The sequence below is a fragment of the Notothenia rossii genome (genome assembly GCF_949606895.1).
Source record: "Notothenia rossii genome assembly, chromosome: 10".
NCBI classification, from domain to species: Eukaryota; Metazoa; Chordata; class Actinopteri; order Perciformes; family Nototheniidae; genus Notothenia; species Notothenia rossii.
Window position 1 is genome coordinate 45,755,451 of NC_136908.1, and position 25,843 is coordinate 45,781,293.

The 25,843-nt window shown below is 40.2% G+C and overlaps 2 protein-coding genes across 19 annotated transcripts in view; one reads left to right on the forward strand and one right to left on the reverse strand.

Annotated features, from left to right (window-relative positions):
- The window catches only part of LOC307022562 (ninjurin-2-like), a 47,138-nt gene extending 37,386 nt beyond the window's left edge, over positions 1-9,752 (reverse strand). Inside the window, exon 1 of the mRNA XM_079655393.1 lies at positions 9,486-9,752. Coding sequence (XP_079511519.1) covers positions 9,486-9,581 — 96 coding nt within the window. The 5' untranslated portion in view covers positions 9,582-9,752. The remainder of the gene's footprint in view (positions 1-9,485) is intronic.
- A 14,401-nt stretch (positions 9,753-24,153) lies between these two features.
- The window catches only part of wnk1b (WNK lysine deficient protein kinase 1b), an 85,679-nt gene continuing 83,989 nt past the window's right edge, over positions 24,154-25,843 (forward strand). For all 18 annotated transcript variants that reach the window (XM_079653876.1, XM_079653888.1, XM_079653890.1 and 15 more), the window contains exon 1: positions 24,154-24,716. The gene's annotated coding sequence lies outside the window, so the exon portion shown is untranslated. The remainder of the gene's footprint in view (positions 24,717-25,843) is intronic.

Consider the following 25,843-nt stretch of genomic DNA (forward strand, 5'->3'; position numbering starts at 1 on the left):
GGCACTAAGTACGGCATTGGCAAAGTACTTGGTGTGAAAGTGGCTAATGGAATGGCTGCTGCTAGCCACGCCCCTTTGTAGCGTAACACAGCTTTCCACTGCTACTACTAGAGAGAGATTTCTACCTGGAGAAGCTCAGCTAAACGCTGCAGTGATTAAATGCCATGTTATGCTCCTAACCCCTTCAAGCTTTATTTCTGAAACAGTATGGAGCTCAAACCTTTCTCTCTCACAGGGTTTACCACAAGGACATTACTTTACACATATTCTCTCCAGTAGCCTACAGCGTTAGCTCCATGGTTAGCTCTGAATGTTAGCATGCTTGCTAATGTAAACACACCAGAGGTGGGAGTAAGTCCTACATGTGCAAGTCATGAGCAAGTCTCAAGTCTTGACCTACAAGTATCAAGCAAGTCCCAAGTCACTGTGGTGAGAGTCAAGCAAGTCAAGTCAAGTCATTGCTCAGGTCAAGCAAGTCAAGTCATACGAAATTCAGATGAATAAGCCCAGTTTCCGCATTTAAATCAGTTAAAAGACAGTGGTTATGAAAATGGATTCAACCCACACTATGATCTTCATTACATACACAGTTAATCATTTGGAACCTAATTTAGACCGATGACAATCATATTAGATTCATATTAACCCCAGAACTGTAGACAATATAGCTAGGACTCAAAAAGTCTGTTCAAAAAGGCAGAACTCCAGGTAAGAAAATCATATATGGCATTGGCCATTACACATATTTAATTTAAATTTCTGTTAACACTAGAACCGCCAACAGCGTAGACATACGCCTACATAGATATCATTTTCAAACCATGTAATTTGTTCCTCTTCATAATTTCCTTATAAACTAAGCAGGACGATTTAAAACTCACTTAATTGGGTTAATTTAGAAATGGCTTCAGTTTATCATCATAATAGATCAAAAAGTTCAGATTCATTTTACAATAAATCAAGGAACTATGCACTTCTACAAACAGAAACAACATAATTAAAACATTTAAACAAACTACTAAAAGTAGATGAACTACATTATTCAAAAGTTTCCAGTAACTTCTGATAATAACACAGGGGAAATAAACGAGGCATCTCTTTTCCTCTCTCTCTCTCCTGACAGCCCGTCAGTATCAGGGTTAGTCAAAATGAATCCCTTGGCGGTTCTAGTGTTCATTTACCCCGTTTTGTCTTCTCTTTGCTTAATCGATTTGAAACCAAGTTTAACGTAGCTTAAACTTAACGTTAGCTTTCTAGCTAACACAACACAGTCACGTAGCCTACCTTTCTCTGTGGGTTTTTTTTGTAGTGACGAATGAAGTTGGATGTTATGGTGGTCGTGTCACTGATCTTTATGCAGCAGACCCTGGATACCGCTGTTCTCTTCTTATTAGCGTCATCGACAAAATAATCCTTGTTATAATCACGTTTTTCGAAAAAACTAAACGTAATATCCCACTACAAAAACAAACGCAAATATTTAATTTTAAACATTCAAGTCCTTTCAAGTCATCTGTCTCAAGCTTAAGTCAAGTCTCAAGTCATGAATACCAAGTCAAAGTCAAGTCAAGTCTTTTATCAATGTAAGTCAAGCAAGTCTCAAGTCAAAAAATATGCGACTCGAGTCTGACTCGAGTCAAGTCATGTGACTCGAGTCCCCACCTCTGAAACACACAGCATATTACTCCCAAAACACGCCGCACATGTGTAGAATCCGAAGTCTTAAAATCCCCACAATGCGTAGCGCACGGACCAATTTTCAAAATCTATGGGGGAAAATGTAAGGGTGGGCCACACCTGCCCACTAGCCTGTTCCATTCTTCGTTTTCTGAGGCTAGGAGGTATTCTTGCCTCGCTTCTTAAGGAACTAACTCGAAGGTACATGTGCTAACAAGCAAGCCTCCTCGACATTGAGAAACACCCTGTGTACGGAGACGATGGGTTGGGACGTGTCACATGTGTCGGAGAGTATAGGTTGGGACCATAGACTGTATATGGTTGGGACCTTTCACGTGTGCCGGAGAAGATAGGTTGGGACGTGTCACGTTGAGAGGGGTCTGCCTGCAGGCCTCCACTCTCAGGACAGTTCCGGTGTAGGCTCTACTGTCAGGACACCTCCACTCTCAGTACAGGAAGTGACGATTTTGACAAACACGTTTTTTTCCCCACCTCCCGAAGGACTCGTCTGATGGAAGTTTTCAAATCACAATGGAGACTCATCACGGAGGTGATGAGTCCGCTCACCATGCACTTTGGGTCGGCCTTGGTCAAGCCCTTTTGACCCCCCAGCCTGGTTCTCGTTCTCATTTTTCGGTCAATTGACACCATGGAGGAATGTAACGGGAGTTGAGAGTGCCCATTTTCTGACAAATTTTTTCACTTTTCCCCCTATTTTCCTCGGTTTTATTAAAGTTTCTTTTTCTGGCTATTTCACCATGTTCCTTCTACCGGGGACACTGTCCCCCCACGGCCTGTGTACAGCCCCCCCATCGGAGGCCCTCCACCGGCCCAGCATAGTGCCGGTGCTCTGGCGGTCGGTTCCTCTGGACTGTGGGTTCGACTCTGATGGCTGGGAGGGTGTGCTGCGTTGGGGTGGGGGACTTCCCCCACTCAGCGTGTCGCTTCCTTCCCGGGCCGGCCGATATGAAACGTGACCAAGACGCACCGTCTGACATGGGTCCCGTGGCGGAGGTGGGGAGGTTCCAGCCGGGAACCTCCACCCCGGAAAACACGGTTGTTTCTCGAACCCTCGACTCTTGTCTAGCGGGTGTAACTAAAATACAAGATGTTGTTATTTATATATCTAAATATATATATAAATATATAGATATAATAAGTGTCAGTGCGATTTTATTTTGTACTGGCGTGCATTTCCTGTTCGGAAAGTGGTGCTTTACTGAGAGTGGCGATTGTATTTTGTAATTCTTAGCGTGCATGCACTTCCTGTCCTGAGAGTGGAGGTATCCTCAGAGTGGAGGTGTCCTGAGACTGGCGCCTGCAGGCAGGCTCCCATGGTCACGTCGGCTGGATGTGTCACAGTCTGCTCCATCATTCACCAGTAGTTTTCCATTCGACTGTCTCACCTGTTAACCACACCTACGTTTTTGCTCACTCTCTTTCTCTACTGCACCCATTAGTTTCACTGCCAGTATTTAAACCCTCACCAGACACACACCCGTTGCCAGATCGTACTTTGCCTTATGCTAGTCTTTCACGCGTTTGTTATCAGATTGCCTACCCGGTTCCGACCCTGTCTGTCCCTGACCAGCCTGCTCTGCCTGATCCCTGATCCTGGCTGTCCTTGGACTATCCTGCCTTGCCTGCTGTCTGACCCTGCCTGTACCTACGCTGACCGCCTCGCCTGCTCCCTGACCCTCTGCCCGGCCCTGACTCACCTTCTGCCCACTGTCCTCTGGTTTGTTTGCCTGTACATCATCCGGTATCCCTCTGCTCTGGCATTATTACCAATAAAGTACATTACCAATACTCCCTGGTTTCTCGAGTGCTGCATTTGGGTCCTTCATAAGATTGTGACAGGATGTTGCCAATGACGTTATAGGAGCGACAATTCTGGATCTGCTTTGTTAGCACCAAGCCCCCAGGAAGTGTGCCGGACTCTGATGAAAATATTTGTTGTGTCCAAACGGCGGTACTACAATTTTCGTATCAGTCCGTGACATCACTGGGCCTAGAAAGACTTTTCCCCATTGACTAACATTGGGAAAGAGATGTCTGTAAATCAGCGGATACTTTTTTTTAAACTAAATAAACTACCCAGTGTGAACTATTTTATAGCCCTTATTATAATCATAGATCCTTAAAGTTGTAAAATGCACTAAACGCCGAATCTAGATTTATTTTCTGTCTCAATTCATTCTAGTGAGCCGAGAGTGGGAACTCGGGGGGCGGGGCTTAAGGGGCGCATGCTCTGTGAGCGCACATACGGGTTCTTCTGCTCTGACAGCCAGGCATGACGGGTAATCTGTGACGTTTCGCTCTCTCAAAAGTTGGGCCATTTTGTCCTCATGCGCCAATGAGCAGCTCTCATAGGAAAGAACGAGAGTCCGGCGCACTTCCTGGGGGCTTGGTGGGCGCACATATGGGTTCTTCTGCTCTGAAAGCTAGGCATGATGGGTAATCTGTGACGTTTTGCTCTCTCAAAAGTTGGGCCATTTTGTCCTCATGCGCCAATGAGCAGCTCTCATAGGAAAGAACGAGAGTCCGGCGCACTTCCTGGGGGCTTGGTGGGCGCACATACGGGTTCTTCTGCTCTGACAGCTAGGCATGATGGGTAATCTGTGACGTTTCGCTCTCTCAAAAGTTGGGCCATTTTGTCCTCATGCGCCAATGAGCAGCTCTCATAGGAAAGAACGAGAGTCCGGCGCACTTCCTGGGGGCTTGGTGGGCGCACATACGGGTTCTTCTGCTCTCATAGGAAAGAACAAGACCCCGCCTCCGAAGCTGTATCCAGTTCTTATTTGTCCGTCATCTTTGTACGTAACTGCGAAACCAAAATGTTCCCAAACCGGAGACTTCAATGATGCTGGAGGATTTTCGAGCTAAACTTTATCTGCGTTCGCTATTTCGCCAGTTCCTCAAATTACTGACTAAATTTGAACGCATCCCTGTGACCAGCTCTCATAGTATGCTTCTCGTCCAAAGAAATGACTTGGTTACTCCATGACGCGTTGAACCCTTGAATCCTTGAACCCAATGTGAGCAAATTACACTGAATGCGGCGAGCCTGCGACGCAGCACCTGCGATTACTTCCAAAAAGTTGTTCACGTTCCAATCTTTTTACGTTTAACGTTATATTCGTTCGGTACACTTCGGTACACGTGTGTACCGAACCCAAAGGGCCCATACCGAATAATTTCGGTACGAATACGTATACCGTTACACCCTAATATTTATGTATAAAAGACATCAAAAAGTGCATTTAGCATAATAGGTCCCCTTTAAGTTTATCAGAAGTACCTGCTGTTAGTATAATATTTTCCTCTTTATTCTTTGCTTCTGTGTTTACTTTACTTGTTTAGCTTGCAACAGGCAATAAGCTGCTTAACGTCAATGTCCATGACGATACTTTAGCTTAAACCAAAATTGCGCAGAAACGCGCCACAGCATTTGAGCACCTGCTGTAGTCTTTTAGTCTCTCATCCTATTAATTCAACTATCACTTTCTCAGAACCCTAGTTGACCTGGTGTGATAATGACTTTTAAATAATAACTATGGCAAGTAATTTAAGTTGGCCTCTCCACACCTCTGTCCCTCGTCCTACGCCCCTGGATTAGCTCTATTCATAGAGAGTGACTTTGAGGTGTAAAGTATTCACACCATAGAAATAGATTCATCGTAGCAGCTTCACACAGACCAAACCTCATAAATCAAACTTTAGCAAATTACACACTCTGCTTTGAACATGATTTGAAGCTATGCTAAATGCATTATGTCCACAGGTTGAGCAAATGTCATGAACTCAGAGACTGAGAAACCCTTTCAAAATCAAGCAGATCAAGTAGAAATGTTCCAGTGTTAAACTGTTTTCCCAATCGTGACAACATGCACCAGTTTCATCTCACAGAAGATTATCTAAAGTCAGCTCACACCCCAATATGACTTAAATACATTACCAGTGATTAGTGTTTGATACCAGTGGGAGGTTAGGAAATCCACATCTAATTATATAGCTGCCGGTATTCTCACATTGTAACATACACCAACCTGCAAAACATGCTGTACGCTGTAATGCAGTAGCAACCTGCCATCCATCTGTCTGGTAAAATAACTTAGCACAGACACATGTGTAATGTAGAGATGATCAATCACAAACCACCAGCGTGAGCTGCCACTGACATACAGGATGTGTATCATGCTGAGAGAGCAATTTCACACACATGCATGTGCACACCAATACACTAATTTCCGCTTTTACAGAGATCACACATTTCTCCTTTCACCTCCGCCAGTCAGTGATGAAGCAACCAAGCCTGAAATAAATAGCTGTGGCAAGGACTTAGTGTCTATAACATAAACAGTTACATTCTGACCCATATGATGTGATCCTTACTACCATAGCTAATGGCAGATTGAGGCCAAATGGTGCTACAGTATATGCTATCAGTTTATCTGTGGTTAAGGGTGCTATTGATAGCCCTATGGGTACGCCCACCCAGAAGGCACACAAATCTGCCCAACAGCTCAGCTTATACCATAATGTTAGCCAAAATGCTAGTTAGTTGTTGTTCAATCTAATGCACAAACCAAGCCTGGCTGTGTTTCCACAGAATCCTGTTTCAGAACGAAATCCCCCAGAGCAGGAGATTGTGGATTTGTGGAACCCTCAAAGGCACCAGACTTCATAGACATCAACAATAATTTGAACTGGCTAATCATCATTAAAATCACACCCATGTGAACACAAATGAAACTCATCATCTCATTAGATGGTTTTTCCCTTTTCTAAGACCCTTGCCACACGGAGACGATAACGAAAACAAACCGAATTCGATATCAAAAAAGTATTCCGTCCACACGCAATCGGCACCAGAAACGTGTCCCTCCACACGAGACCGCTCGACCCGCTGGAGACGCTGTAGTACATATCCCGAGCCTGTAAGTGGCACTGTACTTCCGCCACAAAATACACCAAAAGCAGTGAATAAAAACCCCGAGCATGGTTGCCATGGTTGCCCTTCTGTTTATTCTGTAGTTCATGTAGCGTCTGAAGCACAAAAGCAACCCTGCGATCTGCCATTGTTGTTGTTGGCGAAACACAACAGCAGCGGTGGGGAGAGAGGCAGGGCTCTGACTGTTTCGGCGGCTGCTGTTTCTCTTTTTCTCCCTCCCCGAGGCGAGCGTGTGCTCCTGCTGTAAAAGGCAGCTCCCGAGCAGGACGTTCTACCCGGTAGTCCACCAGCAGATGAAAAACACCCACCTCTCTGCCTCTTCCAAGGGACGAGGGAACCGTGCGGGGGGGTCTGCTGGAGGCTCCTACTGGGTGCACTCTCCTGCGAGATACCGGGACCTGGCTCGAAACACTAGGACTGCTGTTGTTGTTGTTGTTGTTGTTGTTGGCGAAACACATCAGCAATGATGCGGGGAGGAGCAGTAGAGGTGGGGAGAGGCAGGGCTATTGCGTCATCATTATCAGGAAATTATCGTATAGGGCGTACACACACAGAGCCGTTTGGCCCCCCTGAGCGTTGCGTCTGCAGATCTACCCACCTTGGGACCCGTTATCGTTTCTGCGTTTCCCTGTCGGCCTCGTGTGTATATGATCGAGAACTGTAGCGGATACAACCCGTATTGTCTCCGTGTGGCTGCAGCTTAAGAATCACCAACTCTTTAGAAAAAAATACCCACTTTTGGGGTCATTCGGGTGCATTTACCATGTCTCTGGACAACCCAGTCTCCCGGCATTTCGTGTAATAGTCACAAAATTAATTTAACACGAATCAATAGATTAAATTAATTTCGTGATTATAACACGGAATGCCGTGAGACTGGGTTATTCTGAAACCCATCAGTCGATTTTGATGATTGACACATCTTTTTAACCGATAGAGCCAATAGAATCGAGATGGAAGTTCCTAAATCCATCTAAACATTACCATTGGTAAATGGGTGATGCGCAGCCAGCAAGCCCAAAACCGGAAGCTCTCATACACTCTCGTAGCTCTCATAGCAACTTGTTTGTGCAGAACCGATGAAGTATAAAATATTTCTACCGTGAATTGTGTGCTAAGTGCGTTAGCATTTTTTCGCTTAGTGCTAATGAGGCTTGGTATTACCCTTGTGTTTCGTTTAGCTAAAAATTGTTAATATTGTCTGATAGCTGAGTTTCTTCCCCCAAGTGGGTATGACACATTCATAGTTTGTTAAATATTAAGAAGCCCTCAGACGCTGTTTCTTGTAAGATGTTGCGTTTTGCCAGCATGGGGCTGTAACAAGAAACCCCTAACAGCATTAAGTTAGATAAGAAACTGCGCCAGAAAGGCTAACCTTGCTAGCCACCAACATTAGCTTATTAGCACAGCCTTGACACTAAATACATTCATGTCTTTAACCTCCTAAAAAGCATTATTGACCCATCAAAAACACACATAACTGTCTGTAACTTTGTATGATTTTGTCTTGGCAGTTTGATTCTCCACAAGATATAATGTTAACGCTATGTAAAGTTCAAAGTAAACAGCTTTATTTGAGGCTAGATGTTTTATGGTTAAAAACGGCCATGGCCTCTGTCTCTGCCATCAGTCTTGGTGGTCTTTATCCTCTTTCACCATCCATCTGCTTATAATATTCGCTTATTGCTGATGAAACATACCCCAGCTACTGTAACAGCTTTATGTTATCACTGTGACAAATGATACTCAAAATCAGAGATGCAATATACTTTCATAAAGGATATTGTTCAAGGTTTCACTAAAATGCAAGAGTGACTCATCATACTGTACCAGGGAAAGTCAGGGAATGAAAGTGTATGTTTGCTGAAGTGAATGAATGAACAGAACCAGCATTCATGAGAGGTATATTTGGATGTGGTTAGCAAGCAGCAAACTTATTTTTCCTGCTAAATAAATTCATACTGCTGCTGCAACTGGAAGTCAAATATAAGATTTGTACTGAGTTGCTATCGGGTAAAATTCACAACTAGACTGAAATTAGAATGTTATCTCTTGGTAAGTTAGTTATCTGTGATGTATTTCTTTTCCACTGTTGATTAACAACAAGCTGAAAAGCTGAACTAAAAAACACAACTTGGAAATTACCTAGAAAAAAGTAGATTTAAAGGGAAACCCCCTTGTTATAGCTAAGACATAAGATACACCTTTTCACACACACACACACACACACACACACACACTTTGTGTAGCTAAATATATCAGTAACTGATAGAAAGTCGTTTTATAATGTTTTGAACAATGACTAAAATACTACTATATGTGATTCTTCAAAAATACCGTCAGAAGGGAATACACTGAATAAATCCTCTTCATGCTCTCAAACCTTGCCCTATTTTCTTGGCATTGGGGAGTACCTGTTCTGTTGACCCGTTGCTGCATTAGAGGACTTTATTAGACTTTGCACCCGGGCCCTAATTGATTTTTGATGGATGTTGCGATCGTAACCTGGTCTCAGAATAGAGTCAAACGCTGGGCTGAACCCAGAGAGACACACAGCCAGCCTATGATCTCAGCTCTCACACAGACAGGACATACCACAGCTCTGCGGCAAAGCTAAGACAGGAGCAGAGATTCAGAGTCGGAGATAGACCAGAGAGGAATGGAGATGAAAGGGGGAGTCGGAGGGGGGAACAGAAAGGTGGAGTGTTAGGAGAGGCCTTTGCTAAACAGATAGAAAGATGCATCTATAACACAACTTAATTCATCTTTCTATGTCTGCTCTATCTCTACCCAGCTCTCTCCCAGTCTGTCCCTCTCTTACACACAGTTTCTCTCTCTCACAGGGGGCACTCACCTGCAGGGGCCCGCTGGCTGGCATGGTGGATCTCAGCGACGTCAGGTCGATGTCTCGGATTTGCTCCCCTCTCTCTGTCTTTCCAAGTCCCTGCATAATAAGGCCCGAAGTGTGCAAGCAACCCAGCACACACACACTCTCACACTCAAGTGTTACCCCCACAGCGGAGAAAATGCTAATGCAAGGATGGCAGTGGTCGCTATGAAAGGAAATGACCCTGGACGCCAGGCACCAAGCACCAGGCCTGAGAGACAGCGAGACAAACAAACGACTTATTCACCCGCTCCCTCTCTCTCTTTCTCTCTATTCTCCACTTGTACCAAATCTAGGTTGTCGAAATGCTGGAAATGGACATCAGGGTGAAAACCAAGCAAATATTGTCCAAGTTTTACCATATCTTAAGTTAGGCCTGTCCCTATCCATGATTCTATTTGAATTTCCAAACCAATGTACACCAAGTCACATGTATTTGTGCTTGTTTGCCCAACAAAAACATTCTGCTGTATTTCTGTTAAGTTAACTGAGGTCAGATGTCTTCTTGTAAAAGCACAGAGGCTCCACTGTTGGGAGTTTACAGCTCTCTAAAGCCGGGAACCCCCAGATAACCCAGATAACCAGGAACCCCCCAGATAACAGGGACCTCCATATACCATGTGCATAGGAGCAAAGCCATGCTACATCATCAGTGTTAGAGACACATATCTCAAAACCAACAACCCTGCCTCTAACAAAATGACTTTTCCTTACCCTAACCCTAACTAAACTGCATGATCACTTGTCTTTTGAGGAGAAATGTTTTCTCCCAAATTCTAGTTAATCAAAAAAAAAATGAAACTAAATCTTGTTTTTTAAATTACGTATATAATTTAAAGTAAGTTAAAATTGACTTATGGCTTTTTTTGGTTTCACTTTCAAAGTCACAACCTCCTTTCTATGAGGACTTTAATATGACATAAAGTCAAAAAATAAACGTCCATGAGGAAATATGTTTCCCCTCAAAACATAATTGACAATGCAGTCTCAGCTTGACCCTGTATGACACTCAACATTTTTTATTAAAGGTTTAAAAAGAGAGAAAGACAAGGAAAGGAAAGAGCAGACAGAAACCCTTCAAACACAGCGGTATGGGTTTGTCAGCATGAGCGGAAAATAAAGGAACCAAAGAAAAGTAGACACAAAAAAAGAACACTCTACAAACAAATACACACATGCCACACATATTTGTTTCTCTGGTTTCTTTCTCATACAAACATATCAGACCACCAACATTGTGCAACACACACACAACGTTTTTCCATCTTGTTCAAATACACACACACACTCAGGGGAGTGATGGTTGTCAACAGTGATTAAACACATACCTCTGCAATCCCATAATCCTCAGAAAAATGATCACTTCAACGGCAGGAATTTCATTATGTTAATGTTACCTGAACAGAGAATCACACTATAGGAAACATGTGTCCCACTTTGACCCATGCTAGGGTACAAAGGGGTGAAAGCATAGGTTATCTTTTTAATGTTTTTGGAATTATAAAATATGGCACTCCCATCCCACGTTTATCTCAGGTGATAGTAACCCATCCAGGCTCGTGGCCTTTTTTTTAATCAAATGCAGAATTGAAGAGCACTGTAATTAATTTTCTGAGAGCATTGCATAGCTTAACATCCGCTCTGAGATCCACTTTAATATACTCTAAACTAGTAGCAGGATGAACACCGTAGATAAAATAACCAACATAAACTGTCATCACCACACAAGCACAAACAATAATGTATCAAAAAAGATTTTTATACAAGTGAGTTGTAATTTTTCTTTCATATTTCAGGCATAGACTATGCAAAATCAAGATGATCTACTACTATTGATTATGACACTAAGCTGTTACTAATACTGTCCTTGGAGAGTGGGATCCGTAACATCTGCCCTTCGTCTGTGTTATTCTTGATACAATTGCATCAACAAGCTTCCAGGAACTGTCAGCTGAAACCGTTGGAGAAACTGCTTTGTTTTTGTGGTTTTCCTGATTTACGCTTCTGCTGTCTTTCAGATATTTGACTATTAGGATGGACTGTTTAACTTATGCCTGGATTAGTGTAATGTTTGAGCAACAGGTCTCAAGTTAATCGTCAATTGAAAGGTTAAAAACAAACCGTCCTGCCCACAGAACTTCATTCTCAGAAACTGAGAGTGAGTTCCTCAGCCAAGACCTCCTCAGGCTTTGGTTCCTAGAAAAGGAGAGTTTTTGAAAGATGCCAATTACATTCTGCTCTGACTTTTCCCAGGTCTCCTATAAGATACTTTGCAGATAAATGATGTCCAGCTGCACGGTAAATGTATTGACTCCCTCCCCTGACACTTAAAGGAGGGGCTTTGTTTTGACTGCTAAATGTCTAATGCTTTCAGATAGGGTCTGTAAACACAGTAAAAACCAAGAGGTTCTTAAGGGGAAAGCGGTGGTTTGAAATGTTCATTCAGGGCATTTCTGACTGTTGTGTGCATGTTTCTATAACGTGAAATATAAAACAAAAGTTAGTAAAGCCCATGCTTGTAATTTTCTTAATCCTTGATCGCTTTGCTGCCTCTATAAATAAAGGCCGCAGGCGCTTTGTTCTGCTTCTTCTAGTCTTGATGTTGCAATGTTTCTCTTGACTGTAAACAAAGTTGTGAGCTGTTGCACCACACTAACAAAACCTGTTTTAGTATTATCTCTTGTGAATGAATGGGAAGAACTATTTGTGTATGAAGTTTATTAATAGAATTACTCCATGTACTGTGATGAGTGAATACTTCCAGGTCGGCTGTAATCCTTTCGTGTGGATTTAAATGTACTTATAGGCAGTTAATGAGGTGTTAATGAGATGAAGTTACAAGCTGTCTGAGGAGCTTCGGTCGGAAATAAATGGCTTTTAAAAAGAAAACCTTTTATTGCTTTTTAGATATATATACACTGTAAACACAAAGAGGCCTTTAATTGAACATTTGTTGAAGCTACAGTGGTTGTGGTTTTTGGAACCAGACGTGAACATATTTGGAAAAGAGGATGGAGCTGTTTTCATAGTGTCCTGATATGGTGCACAAATAGAATTGCTGCATTGAAAAAAAAAAGTACAATATTTAGTCTTAGCAAATAAAGGATTTCTTTTTCAAACCACCAGCATGTTGAAGTAGTCACAGTTAGTGTTTAATTAGGTTAGTGCCATCTCGCCATTGTCTTGTCAGTTGTTTATGAACAAACTCTTTACCTGAGGGAGTGTTGTGTTAACTGACACATCCATTTGTATCATAAAACGGTTGCAATGATTAAAGTGAAAAAATCCTATTTAATAAACTAAACAAGTATGTAAACTATGCAACCAAACAATCATGAAGCAGGATATCTTGTTGCTATCAAGTGAGTTTTAAAGACTCATATCACAGGGTTCCCCTTTTAAATGAAGTGTAATATTTGGAGGCAGCATTTAATACGATAAAATACAATTATACTTTATAGTCAGATCAAGTCTGACATTTTTCTTGCATCACAGCAGCTCCATTTGCAACATCAAGGACACATATTTAAGACGAGATACAAGGAAACAGACATTTAACAAACATCTCGATTTAATCTTTAATTTTCTTCTTACATTTTATTCTACTCACAAATATTATTTTATGGAGCTAATGTTAGCTAAGGTCGGTGGCAAGCTAAAGCTAATAACATCTAGTCAGCCAATGCTAAAACAACTTTGCTTAAAAAAACTCAAAAAGTGTTTGGTGGTTAACCTTTTATCGTTATCGTTGTAAACTGCGTTTGTTCTGTGAAATTCGAAAGTTGCCAAGCTTAGCAACAGTAACTATGAGGGGCGGGGCTTAGCAAATGGTCAATTGAGACTTGGATATTTCCAGCGCCGTATAGACTGAGAGTTATGTCATCTCCGTTCACTCCAATGGACCACTTTTTTACAGCAATGGCGGATCGTGGAGCCTCTCAATCGTTCCCCGGAAGTTAGCGCCAAGGCTAGCAGCGCAGTAGAGTTTCAGCATAATAGACCGCTCGTGACGGACTTTTGAAAGGTAAGAAGAAGTTTAAAGATTTATATTGCGGATATTATCAGTACATCTGATTCAAATTAACATGTGTATTAAAGGATGTCAGTGGGTTATCCCTAAATTAGTAGATTTAGGGAACGTTTACAGATAACAGATAAAGCTACCGGATCAAGTTAGCAGCACACGTTGAACAGCCTTTTAATTGTAAATTTCGTTCTCTTAATGTCATTTCGTCCAACTTTGTTGAATTAGAGAAGAGGGGCTTATAAACGGGATTGTATGCGGGGGTGGAGGGAGTTAAATATTAGATCAATATAAAGTTTGGTGCGTGTAAGAGTGAGTGTTTTTAGCAGAGCCATATTGTGTCCTTGTGATTATGTTGATTATTACCTGTCTGTATTATGTTGCAGCTCAGCTGATTTTGGATTGATGTCAAAGGGAGAGGGACTTAAGTGAGAATGAAAACACAAGGTAAGTTTAATACTACTGTTTTATATAAGTAAGCATACTAAACATGTATTCTATCACTGTATTATATAAGTAATCTTGTTAGTAACCTACTGTATGGCAGGTGGAGGGGCAGTGATGTTACAGGTGGAGGAGCAAGACTGCAAACTCACAAGACAGAGAAATCAAAGTTTGTTCTCCAGAGAAGAGGTTGATTTCACTTCAATTTTTTATTTCATATTTTCTAAAGATGTATGATGCCATTTGTCATACTTTGTTAAACTCACAAATAATAAAGTTCCATAACTTCAGTTGGGAAAAAAGACCACACCTTATCTCCCCAAGGCAATTTCCCATCCAATAGGTGTGCTATATAGGTGTGTATAACCCTTTCTCCTGTCTGTTACTCCCTCTTTCAGCACAAGAACCAGAGGGGGATTCAATGGAGCCTGAATACCTGCACTGAGACCCTCACCCTGCACCCTGAGTCTCAACTCTCAGTGTTTTTCAAGCCTTTCCCTGTTTTTTTGTATTAAACAAAACATTAAGCTTTCCCAATGGTGTGGTTTTCGTTTTGTGAAAAAGTGCAAATGCAGTGTTTGTATATAATTACCTCACATATTTTTTTGCTGTTGGTCGTGAAATTGCTCCTGCTGACTTGAGCCAGCCATTTTTTCCTCCGCTCTGTGTCAGTGGGGAAGCCGTACATTCGTACTCCTTTCTCGGAGCGATTTGAGCATCCCCAGGCAGCACAGCAAACCATGGTGGCGACTAGGAGGCAGCGCAGCAAACCAGGACAACACGGAGGAAAAGGCACAGACAAACTGCATGATATGCTATTCAATTTTTATTGAATTCCATGTATTTGCAATGGATGTTCCTAAAACAACACATTTAACATCATCATCATGCTGCTGCTGCTAGTCCTTTGATAGTCACCTGTCGGTCTCCTGTCCTTTCTGAAAGCCATAAAGATGACATTAGTCATTTCGATAACTTGTGTCCTCAATTACAATGGGATTACTGAAACTACCATGAATTTAAGAAAATGTTAGAAATTAATCTAATCTGAATTTTGAAGCATTCCTTTAGATCCCCTCCCTCTAAATATATCAATAAACATTAGAAAGCGATGCTCCTGACTACTATACAAGTTTAAGAAGATAATATTGGTTTGAAAGAATTCAAAGCTATAAATAAACAGCAACAGGCTCTTTAACCAAGGCACTGTTAGCCTAACATGTAAACTAGTTGTTCACACTAATCCTAATATTATCACTTAATATTAGCAAATTCTATTTTATTTTTTAAAACATATTGATGTAAATACATACACATATTGATTTGTTGTATAAATATTGCAAATCAAAACCTTTATTCACTAATAATTACCAAAAGTCGAAGTTCTATCTCCTGTTATCAATGCATTCACATTGCCCGCCATGAACTTCCGGGGAACGATTCTCGTCTGCATGAACCACGTGACGATAACCGTTTTTGGACTTCCGCTGTCGTAACTCTTCTATCTATACGGCGCTGGATATTTCTAAAGGACTTTAAATCAGCTGGGGCGACGCGTGACACTGTGTAATGATACTGAATGAGACTTATTCAATGCTCTGTCTTTGTCATTCTGTCTCTTGTTGTACACTCAGTATCTCTCTCTAACACACACACACATACAAACACACACACACACACACACACACACACACACACACACACACACACACACACACACACACACACACACACAGGGCCTCAGCAGCTGAGTACCAGGCTGCGCCGACCTCTCGCTCTTTACCTCTGTCTGCCATACATGCACATACTGTACAGACGCACATTAACACACACGGCCGTCTCTCCTTCTACCATGACAAAAGGGCCTTTATGCTGCAGGAATGTTCATTATAGTGCACCAAACACACACTTACAGACACACACTGACTCCACAGGTAACGCACTTCTAAGTTAGAAGACGAGAAATGCCCATCTGACCACACACACACACACACACACACACACACACACACACACACACACACACACACACACACACACACACACACACGGGCAGATATATAAACACCTGCAGGTGCACATGTGCTTTCATGTAGCCCACCTGCTCACTGGTGTGTGTGTGTGTGTGTGTGTGTGTGTGTGTGTGTGTGTGTGTGTGTGTGTGTGTGTGTGTGTGTGTGTGTGTGTGTGTGTGTGTGTGTGTGTGTGTGTGTGTGTTCGTTCTAGTGGTAAGCAATGTTGTTCAGTAAAATAAGGATCACTTTTCATTTGCTCAACTGAGAGAATTCTGTGTAAATTCAGAAATTTTTAGCATTATTATCATCACTGAACAACCTTCTTATAGGCCCCAACACAATATTTGAGAAAACAGGTAACAGATTGATTCTTAAAAGTGTCTTTGCCCTGGACTATTAAACTATTTTTGGTCATTGGATGTTTCTGAAGGCGCTTTAAAAGACGTTCGAATGATTTAGTCACAGCAGGAGGGCTTTGATTATAAGAAAAATGGTTGACGTAACACTCAGGCAGCGAGGCATTGCATTTGAAAGTGCCTTTATTACACTAAAAATCACTTAAATTTGAGCAGCAATATTTTTTCAATTATTTAACACACACTCTCAAAGGATACACTCACACACGAATACACAGACACACACACAGGCCTGAATGTCTTCCTGTGGATTTAATAAGACTTCTTCCCAGGAAAACACAATTTATTTTCGTTGGAAACAGGAAATTTGATTTGATAAAAGTGGTGCAGAGAGTCAGCAAATTGTGGGTATTATTTGTTCCTCGAAAACTTTACATTATTGGCTAATATAATCCAACTGTTGAATGCCTCTCTGCACTTTCATTTCGTCTGTGAGGTTTGCATGTCTAGTGTTCAACCACCTGCACATTTATCTTCCATTTACAGATTTCACACTATGCGATTTATTTGAAGTAGATTTAGCTAAACGTGTATTAGAGGAAACAGCTGCTGAGGGAAAAGTGTAGCCTATATTTTATTACCCTAATAACTACATTTCAAGGCCATACCGTATATTACAATCATGGTTTGGACAATGTGCCTTTCTGTGTGTTCAAAATAAAGTGTATCCGCATGCACACACGCATGCACACACACTGGTGCAGACAGGCACACACATTCTTATCATGCCGGGTTCCCGCAGATATTTTCCTCAGGGCAAAGGAGAGCGCTTTGTAACAAATGCATGAACCATAAAGTTCATAAAAATAGCTTTATCATGATTTTATAATACTTACGATTTATACCTCACCCCATCCATTAGGGATTTCCAAGAGGTAACCATAAACTGAATTATTGTGGTTATCTTTCTTCCCCCTAAGCAAGCCATTTTATTAAACTTTCATTAAAACAAGTTTGAAACGTGGCCAAACAAAGCGGTTTATAATGGGAATACATCAAAGTATGTTATTCACTTTTTGGGTTTTTCCTTTCTTTAATTAGTCCTCAAGTTTAATCAGATTTCCTTCTCCTCTCCTCTGTCTCCTCTCCTCTCCCCTCCCCTCCTCTCCTCTCCTCTCCTCTCCTCTCCTCTCCTCTCCTCTCCTCTCCTCTCCTCTGTCTCCTCTCCTCTGTCTCCTCTCCTCTCCTCTCCCCTCCTCTCTTCTCCTCTACTCTGTCTCCTCTCCTCTGTCTCCTCTCCTCTCCTCTGTCTCCTCTCTTCTCCTCTCCTCTGTCTCCTCTCCTATCTCCTCCTCTCCTCTCCGGAATTCCCTTCTCATATAATTACAGTTAATTTCATATTTAACCTACTCCTCAGCCTTCAGGGAGAGGGGCCTAATTTTGACTTAATTGCCTCCAATTTAAACTGTTACCGTGGAGAGTGAGAACATGTGTAGATACATTTGTAGTGGACAAACTTTTTTTGCCGGCCTAGGGAGACATGTGGAACCACAAGGCACATGAGGAAAATAAGAAGTTAGAGAATGAAAGTTTATGAGAACATCTTAATGTGGACTCTTTAGTGACACTATCTGGTGGGAGGAAGTACTGCTGAAAGATTTGGCCTTGATCCCCACTGAACACTGCCGCAATACTTATTGACATTTTTATTTGAAATATAAGGTTGCTTTAAATATATTACAATTTTTTAACTTTTTTGAATAACAAAGGCATCTCTAGATAGTGCCAACCATATATTATTACTATGAAGGTATTTGTTAGATGTTGGAACAAAGGCATAAGGATTTGACCTATACTGCATGTACATTTTACTTTCACATTATGTTTTATGTAGAAAAAACACATATATTTATTGAGAAATACTACGATTATTCAGATTATTATGCTTATTATTAATAATCATAACAAATATTAGAAAAAAACATTAGGATTGTTGTTATAATAATAATCATTATAATAATAATAATAATAATAATAATAATAATAATAATAATAATAATAATAATCATTATCAGAAATATAAGAAACTAGACAAATAATGTCATAAAAAAACAAAGCAGGCCAGTATGATGGAGCTCATAGATACAGCATATATACTGTATGGAAAGAAATGGCTGTACAGTGGCAGAATCATGTATCACTACCACTGAAAATAACCATGTTAGACAGATGGCTAATGGCCTGCATGCCACACTACTTGTATCCTACTGGAGTTAATTATAAAATATTCCATATAAATGTCAGCATGAATATCACATATCATACAATGCACTTGAGAATGTATTCAGGACTTCAATTAAGATTAACACACTCACTCCAAATTGCAGCGGGTGGGGGGTTCAGTGTCACAGAGAAGGGAAGTGACAGGTTCTCTGTTGCAATATGAGTTCTCTTAAAACACGTTCTCTGACTCACCCAAACATTTGCATACATTTAACACACGCTGATTTTCTGGCATGTCACGGCACAGAAGAAGAAATACTTCCCCTCCTCAGTACATTCTGCTGAAGTGCCCTTGATCACGGCACTTAACCAGCTGCTGCCCATGCTGAATTTAGTCGCAGCGCTTTAGTGTAAGGGGGTTTCAATTAATGTGTGTGATGTAGGGTTAGAATGACATGAATTAAGACAAATATTATTCTCTAAACAAGCAGGCGGTGTTATTCTGCAGCATCAGGTGGTTTGAATGCTGTTGTTTTTCTAAATGCTGAAAACAATAGTTGATTCTCTCCCACTTCACAGCCAGCATCCGATTCCTCACCAGCTTCAAAGACAATGGCATTGTGTGTTTGATGTATCACTGTGACTCCTTGTTCTGCAAAATATGTAATTATTTTAGTTTCAGAAGTGAATGAACAACAAATGAATTGACTGAACTAAATCCGATATCCGTTAAAGAACTCATGACAGGCTGAGATGATAAAGACAGGAAGCAAATAAGAATGTTTTTCTTGGAGGGACACTGTAATTATATGTGTTGGTTTGGATTTTCAGGTAGATAACATTCTTATCATTTAAAAAAAAAAAACTCAGATACACACACATACAAATAGAAACGCCTGAGCTGATCTTTAACAAGTTCTCCAACCTGATGTAACTTGTTAGGAAAGACACATTCAATGAACGGGGTCACTGAAGGTCACACTAAGAGACAATCTGTCAGTTCTCAAACCTGTATCCTCCGACGCACACACACACACACACACACACACACACACACACACACACACACACACACACACACACACACACACACACACACACACACACACACACACACACACACACACACACACACACACACACACACACACACACACACACACACACACACACACACACACACACACACACACTCTAAGCTAGAGAGAGAGAGGAGGATAAATCCTTCTTTCTGACTGAGTCCTTTTCAGTCAGGTGCAGTTTTTCAGCCGACTGAAGGAAGAGGCAAGGTTGTGAAAAGGTTTTCTCCAAACACATTCATGCTGATTTCCAGGATGTTGTTGCAATTGTTGACCAACCAATGACTGTTATATGACATGATGCTTCTTGTCCATGGTGGGGGAGTGGTGCTGGAAGTAAAATATGAAAGACACAATAGAAAAATATTCAAATGTACATTAAAAGTGCAGGTGAAACAGAGCTGTAGTTGTCTTTATTTAATTGTTTGTGTTCAAACAGGAGTTTTGAGTTCAGTTATGCCTGTGTGGCTTGTAAAATAATCACAGCCACAGTCAAACTTAAATAAAATGTATAATTATTTAGAAAACATCCCCCATAAGAAGATATAAGACAATATTATATATTGCTTGAATCTCTTATACAAGCTAGTCTTAGCCAAGAAAGCAACAATTCCAGATACATTAAATAAACAAACAATGGACTTAAAACAAAACAATAAAATAATTGAAAACAAACAGCATCAGAAATACTTTCCTAAAGCGTGTCAGTCCTGACTTGCTGTGGCAACCTCTGGTTTCACCGCCTGAAGCAAAGTGCAGAGAAACATGTGCAGCACCGCATGTTCCACTCTGCCTTTCAGGTCAGGAATTAAGACTCAATTCGAATGTAATGCTGTGTGCAGAAATAAATGAGCTAATATTAAACTCCTGCTCGTCATGTGAAGCTCCTAAACAACAAGTCCATGACCCAGTTTGTGTGTGCGCCTGCTGCTCCACAAACACTGTGTCACACGTCTGAAACATCTATAGCAGCTCTTTATCATTCCAGGAGTGTTTGCTGATTGCATAGCAGCAATACTGAGCAAATTATCCCACTATCAACTTTGGAAGTTACTGTAGATAACAGCTTAATTTGATAAGATATGGCAATGGGAGTATAAGTTAATAAACTGTATAGCCCATTGACCAGCAGAACTATGAATGGCATTTGTGTTACTTTTACACAAGAACATTTGCATGAACTGAAGTATGAAACATTTTTTTTAATAAGTAAAGATGCAAAGTGTTGTAAGACTTAAAACATTCAGCTGAGTGAATTTACGTGGGCCATCTGCCAATATAAATATGATTACAATTTAATAAAAAACATCACATTTATATAACAAGTGAATGTGGGACTCACATTTACTTTGCTCAAATTAAAAACCATTTAAATTTAAAATTGGAGACTTGAAACAGTTGAATGCATTGAGGATGTGGTTAGGACTCTGAAAGGTTTCTCCTTTTTTAAATATTTGTATTTCGATCAAATAATCCCTGTGTGTTCATCTTGAGGGCCTTATGGCGCATTTCCACTATAGCGCGGAGCGCGGTTTAAGCGTGCCGTGCCATTAAATATATAATATAAACATTAAATAAAATCCTGAATGCGTTGCTTCACGCTGCAGCTTTTGGATCAGGATACTGAGAGGTGTTTTCTCCTATGGGCAAAATTATGTCAAGATCACCAGAATAAACAATAGTACTTCCGGTTTGCCCTGTCAACTAAAAAAAAGTCTTATTGGTGAACGTGTTGCAGTCCTTACTGCCTACAGAACAGAGTTCAGCTGATAATATGCAAATTCAGTAAATAATGTATTAAGTTACTTTTAATCAGTGTTATGGACATCAGTTTTGAACTGCAGTAAGTGAAAATGTAATACAACTGTATCCATATATTTTTTTAAATGTTTATTTTATTATCTTTTTTTACAATGACTTTTTAAATGCCCTTTTCTTAATGTTTTTCATTTTTGTAAAGCACTTTGAATTACCTTGTGTGGAAAGGTGCTATATAAATTAACTTGCCTTGCCTGCCCTGCCTTAAAATACCCAATATTAATAATAATATTTACAGTGCAGTTCTTGGTTCAGCAATTAATTGTAGTTATTCATTGTAGTTGTAATGTTTCCATTCTCTCCTTTTTCTAGTCAAGAAGATCAATCTTTTTCCAAATAAAGACAAATTATAGAATACGGAAGAGTTAGGTCAGGGTTACATTACTTTTTTTTAATCTCAGAATTCTGAATTTTGACTGAATCCTGACTTTAACTCAGATCTCAAATATTGATCCACCAATTACAAAAAAGAAATAAAATATAAATGACCACACAGTTTTTTTTCCGAATATATATCCACATACAAGACTATAAATAACTGTATAACTATATAACTGTTGTAGCAAACCAGAAAAAGGTGAAAGCATTTCCCCCTCCTTCCCCAGTTGTTTGTTGGACACAACAGGAGCACAGCTGGATCTGTCAGATCACACACAGATCAGACGGCTGCCTCTGTGTCCTCTATGAAATAATAACACAGGACAGATCAGAGGTGTGGTGTGAGTCAATAGTGTAAGAGCTGCAGGATGTACTCAAACACGTAGCCTAAAAAAATAGGGATTATATTCAACAATAGCACTGTACAGTAGATTGAAAACATTTGGGCGGGATTTTGTGACTCCATATTTTGGTCATTTCCAGTGGGAAACAGGTACATGTTATGTATTGTAGAACAATTTTAAGCTACTTACACTGTAATGTTCGTGTTATATTACTTTACTTCTGATCCATGACAATTTAGAGAAACTTTTTTTTTCTTAGTCCTTACATAACTTTTAACCATTTTCATTTTTCAGATTGGGATTAATAATGCACAACGTATTAAATAAATCAATGATACTATTAGGGATAAATCACTTTTTTGATTATTAGTAATTCTACACCAGCTTGATTTACAGTATGCTTTATTGTATTCTCTTTGCTTTTTAATGACCTTTTTTAAATACCATTTAATAATAAATGGACATTTTATTTATTGGGATAAACCCCTTGAGATGCACCATCTCGTTTTCAAGGGGGTCCCGACAATAGCAACAACTTACAGACATAAATAAACAAGAAGATAAAAAGCAAAACATGACACGCAAGACAAACCACGTGCAGCAAAATTCAAGTAATGCATACAATCATTACAATCATTACAATTTGAGAGACAGTCGAGCAAATCAGTTTCATCAATAACAAGTGCAGAGCAGTTGAAAGTGAGATGATAATGCAATGTGTTTCTATTGCTCTATTTCTGCTCTTAATGTTTTTCGTTTTTGTAAAGCACTTTGAATTGCCTTGTGTTGAAACGTGCTCTATAAATGAACTTGCCTTGATCCCTTGGTGAAATTCACAAGCTTTGGTCCTTCCACATCACAGGCAGTCAGTGTTGGAATACAACAAAGTAGATTTACTCAAGTACTTGTACTTTACCTGAGGATTTCCATATACTTTAGACTTCTACTCCACTTCATGTTTGAAGCCAATATTGTACATTTTACTCCACTACATTTATCTGACAGCTTTTTACTTTACAGATTTACAGAAGTAGAATTATTCAGGATATTAGAAACTAATATACAATTTAAACCAACTAATAAACCAACATATAAACATATAATTATAGGTAAAGATATCCAGGAGCAGTATATAAAGTATTTTAAATTAACTGTAGGCCTACCTCTATATTTGGATTAAAATACTTCTTTACGTTAACTAAACAACACTTGAAAGCAGGACTTTTACTTGGAGTATTTTAACAACGTGGAATTTCTAGTTTTACTTAAGTAAAGGATCTGAGTACTTCTTCCACCACTGCACACAGCTTTGTTTTGGTCAATGGTGTAACTTTACTAAGTACATTTACTCAAGTACTGTACTTAAGTACAATTTAGATACTTGTACTTTACTTGAGAACATTTAAACCTTTATGCTAGGCTACTTTGTATTTCTACTCCACTACAATTCAGAGGTAAATCGTGTACTTTTACTCCACTACATTTATTTGTTACATTTAGTTACTTTACAGATTTGGATTAATGATGTGAAATATAATCAAGTGTTAAATCAGACTTTAGTTCCACCTGGAGTAAATTCACAAGCTACCCTGCAGTATACAAAGTCATTAAAACTAGCTGCACCTTTACCAGCTTTGATAACACTTCAGAGATCAATAATTAAAAATGACTACTTTTACTTTTGGTACTTTAAGTATATTTGGATGCTAATACTTTTGTACTTTTACTTGAGTAACATTTTAAATGCAGGACTTTTACTTGAAACAGAGTATTCCTACACTCTGGTACTTCTACTTTTACAACTTGTTTTTACTTGTACAACATCTGAGTACTTCTTCCACTGCTGTAAATAGAATGGTTGTTTTACTTTGGAAGAACCCTCTCTCTTCCTGTATCATCCTGGTTAATGGTGGCTGGTTGACGCAGCACGTCTGCGTGAAAGCTGTACGGTCGCCTTGTCGAGTCATCGCCAGAGAAGAGCAGAGAGCAGCGGAGCAGCCGTCCCATGGCTTGAAACCGGGGAATAACTGTGGACCACAGTGGATTTATTGCGCCACACGAGCCTAGAGGTGCGAAACGGCGTCGCAGGAGCGAACTATGTTGATACGGATGAGGATTTAGCATCTTTGAGTTGCCTTTCGGTCGCGGTTGCAGACCCGGACAGAGACAACACAGACAGAAATAAGTACCAGAGCCGCCGCGACACCACCGAGCGAACTTGGCTTCTCTTCCCGGTGGGAGGTGTCTGTCTGTCGGCTACGGCTCGCTGCACAAACCGCTTCTCGCCACGCTGTTCGGACCTTTCTTTAGAAGGACACGGTTGTAACTAAGTTATGTTTTTGTAAATAGCTTATTTTTGGGCTTTTTTGACTACCAACTGTGGCTTTAATGTGACGCACTATACTGACATTAGTGCTGTGTCGGAGCGGACCCCCCTTCAGAGGAGTTCCAGGCTTTAAATCAAGTTTTCACCTTCATATTTCTCTGGTTCCCGGACAGACCTCACCAATGGAATAGGTAAAGGGACATTTTCAGTTTTATTATTATGGCTTATAAACATCGTGACTGGTTGTTGCCTGTGTGTTTTTAGCTGCAGAGCCTAGTTTCTGTAGTCCCTCGCAGGCAGCAGTGAAGCCCGGTCTGCGGCTCGGTCTCCTGCACAGCTCGCGCTCCATTGGCTCGAGCTCTTTCAGTTAGTACAGTTAGTAACTTGCAGACATTATTTAAACCACTTTTTCTTCTCACACAACTTTGAGAGATATTCTGTCATAATTGAGCATTTATTAAAAATCAGTTCCGTAACGACCCTCATGGCTTTGCCCGGGACTTTTAATTGCTCCTGTGCTCACTATAACAGGATGAACAGCTTTCTTTCATTACGTTTTAATTAGCCCAACATAACGAATAGACGACTTGTTGGCATGGACCTATGATGCTTAACAAATCCATGATATTTTATTGATTTCATTGCTTTTAAATGCTAGCCATCTACTCCTATCTGAAAGGGAATTGACAATGTTCTACCACCATTATGGGCCATATTTGAATGTTTATATGTGCATTATAATGTTGCAGAGAGCTTGTTAATAGACGAATCAGTACAAATACAATTCAGTAAAAGTTTGTTATTATGCAAGGCCAATATGATGACCCATTATACAAGTAATTTAAATTCATATTTATATATTTTTTCTATACATATTAATTTTCACAAAAAACTTACTTTCAAGGACTACTCTGATTGGTAGAAGCAAGACACCTGTGTTAACAGGTGTCTTGCTTCTTATAGGCTTCTTATAGGCTATACAGTACATTACCTGTCACTCGAACATTTTCATTGTTTACCTCAATTTAATTTTGTATTACACAACTTTAAAATTAGTATCATCTTGTGTTGCTGTGTAAAATGTACCATCTCTGTTCTGTTTTCTGGCAGCCCTATGTCTGTACTCAGTAAAGAAGAAGACCTAACAACACCCCCTAGCTGTTGTGAAATCACTGTAAAAACATCTTCGAAATAAGAGCCATGTGATCAAAACAAGAACAAGGCAGATGTTTTTCCAGCAGTACTAACGGGTTGAATACATGACTTCTCTTAACACCTACAGCATGGGTCATTAAATAAACAACTAAACGGCATGTAT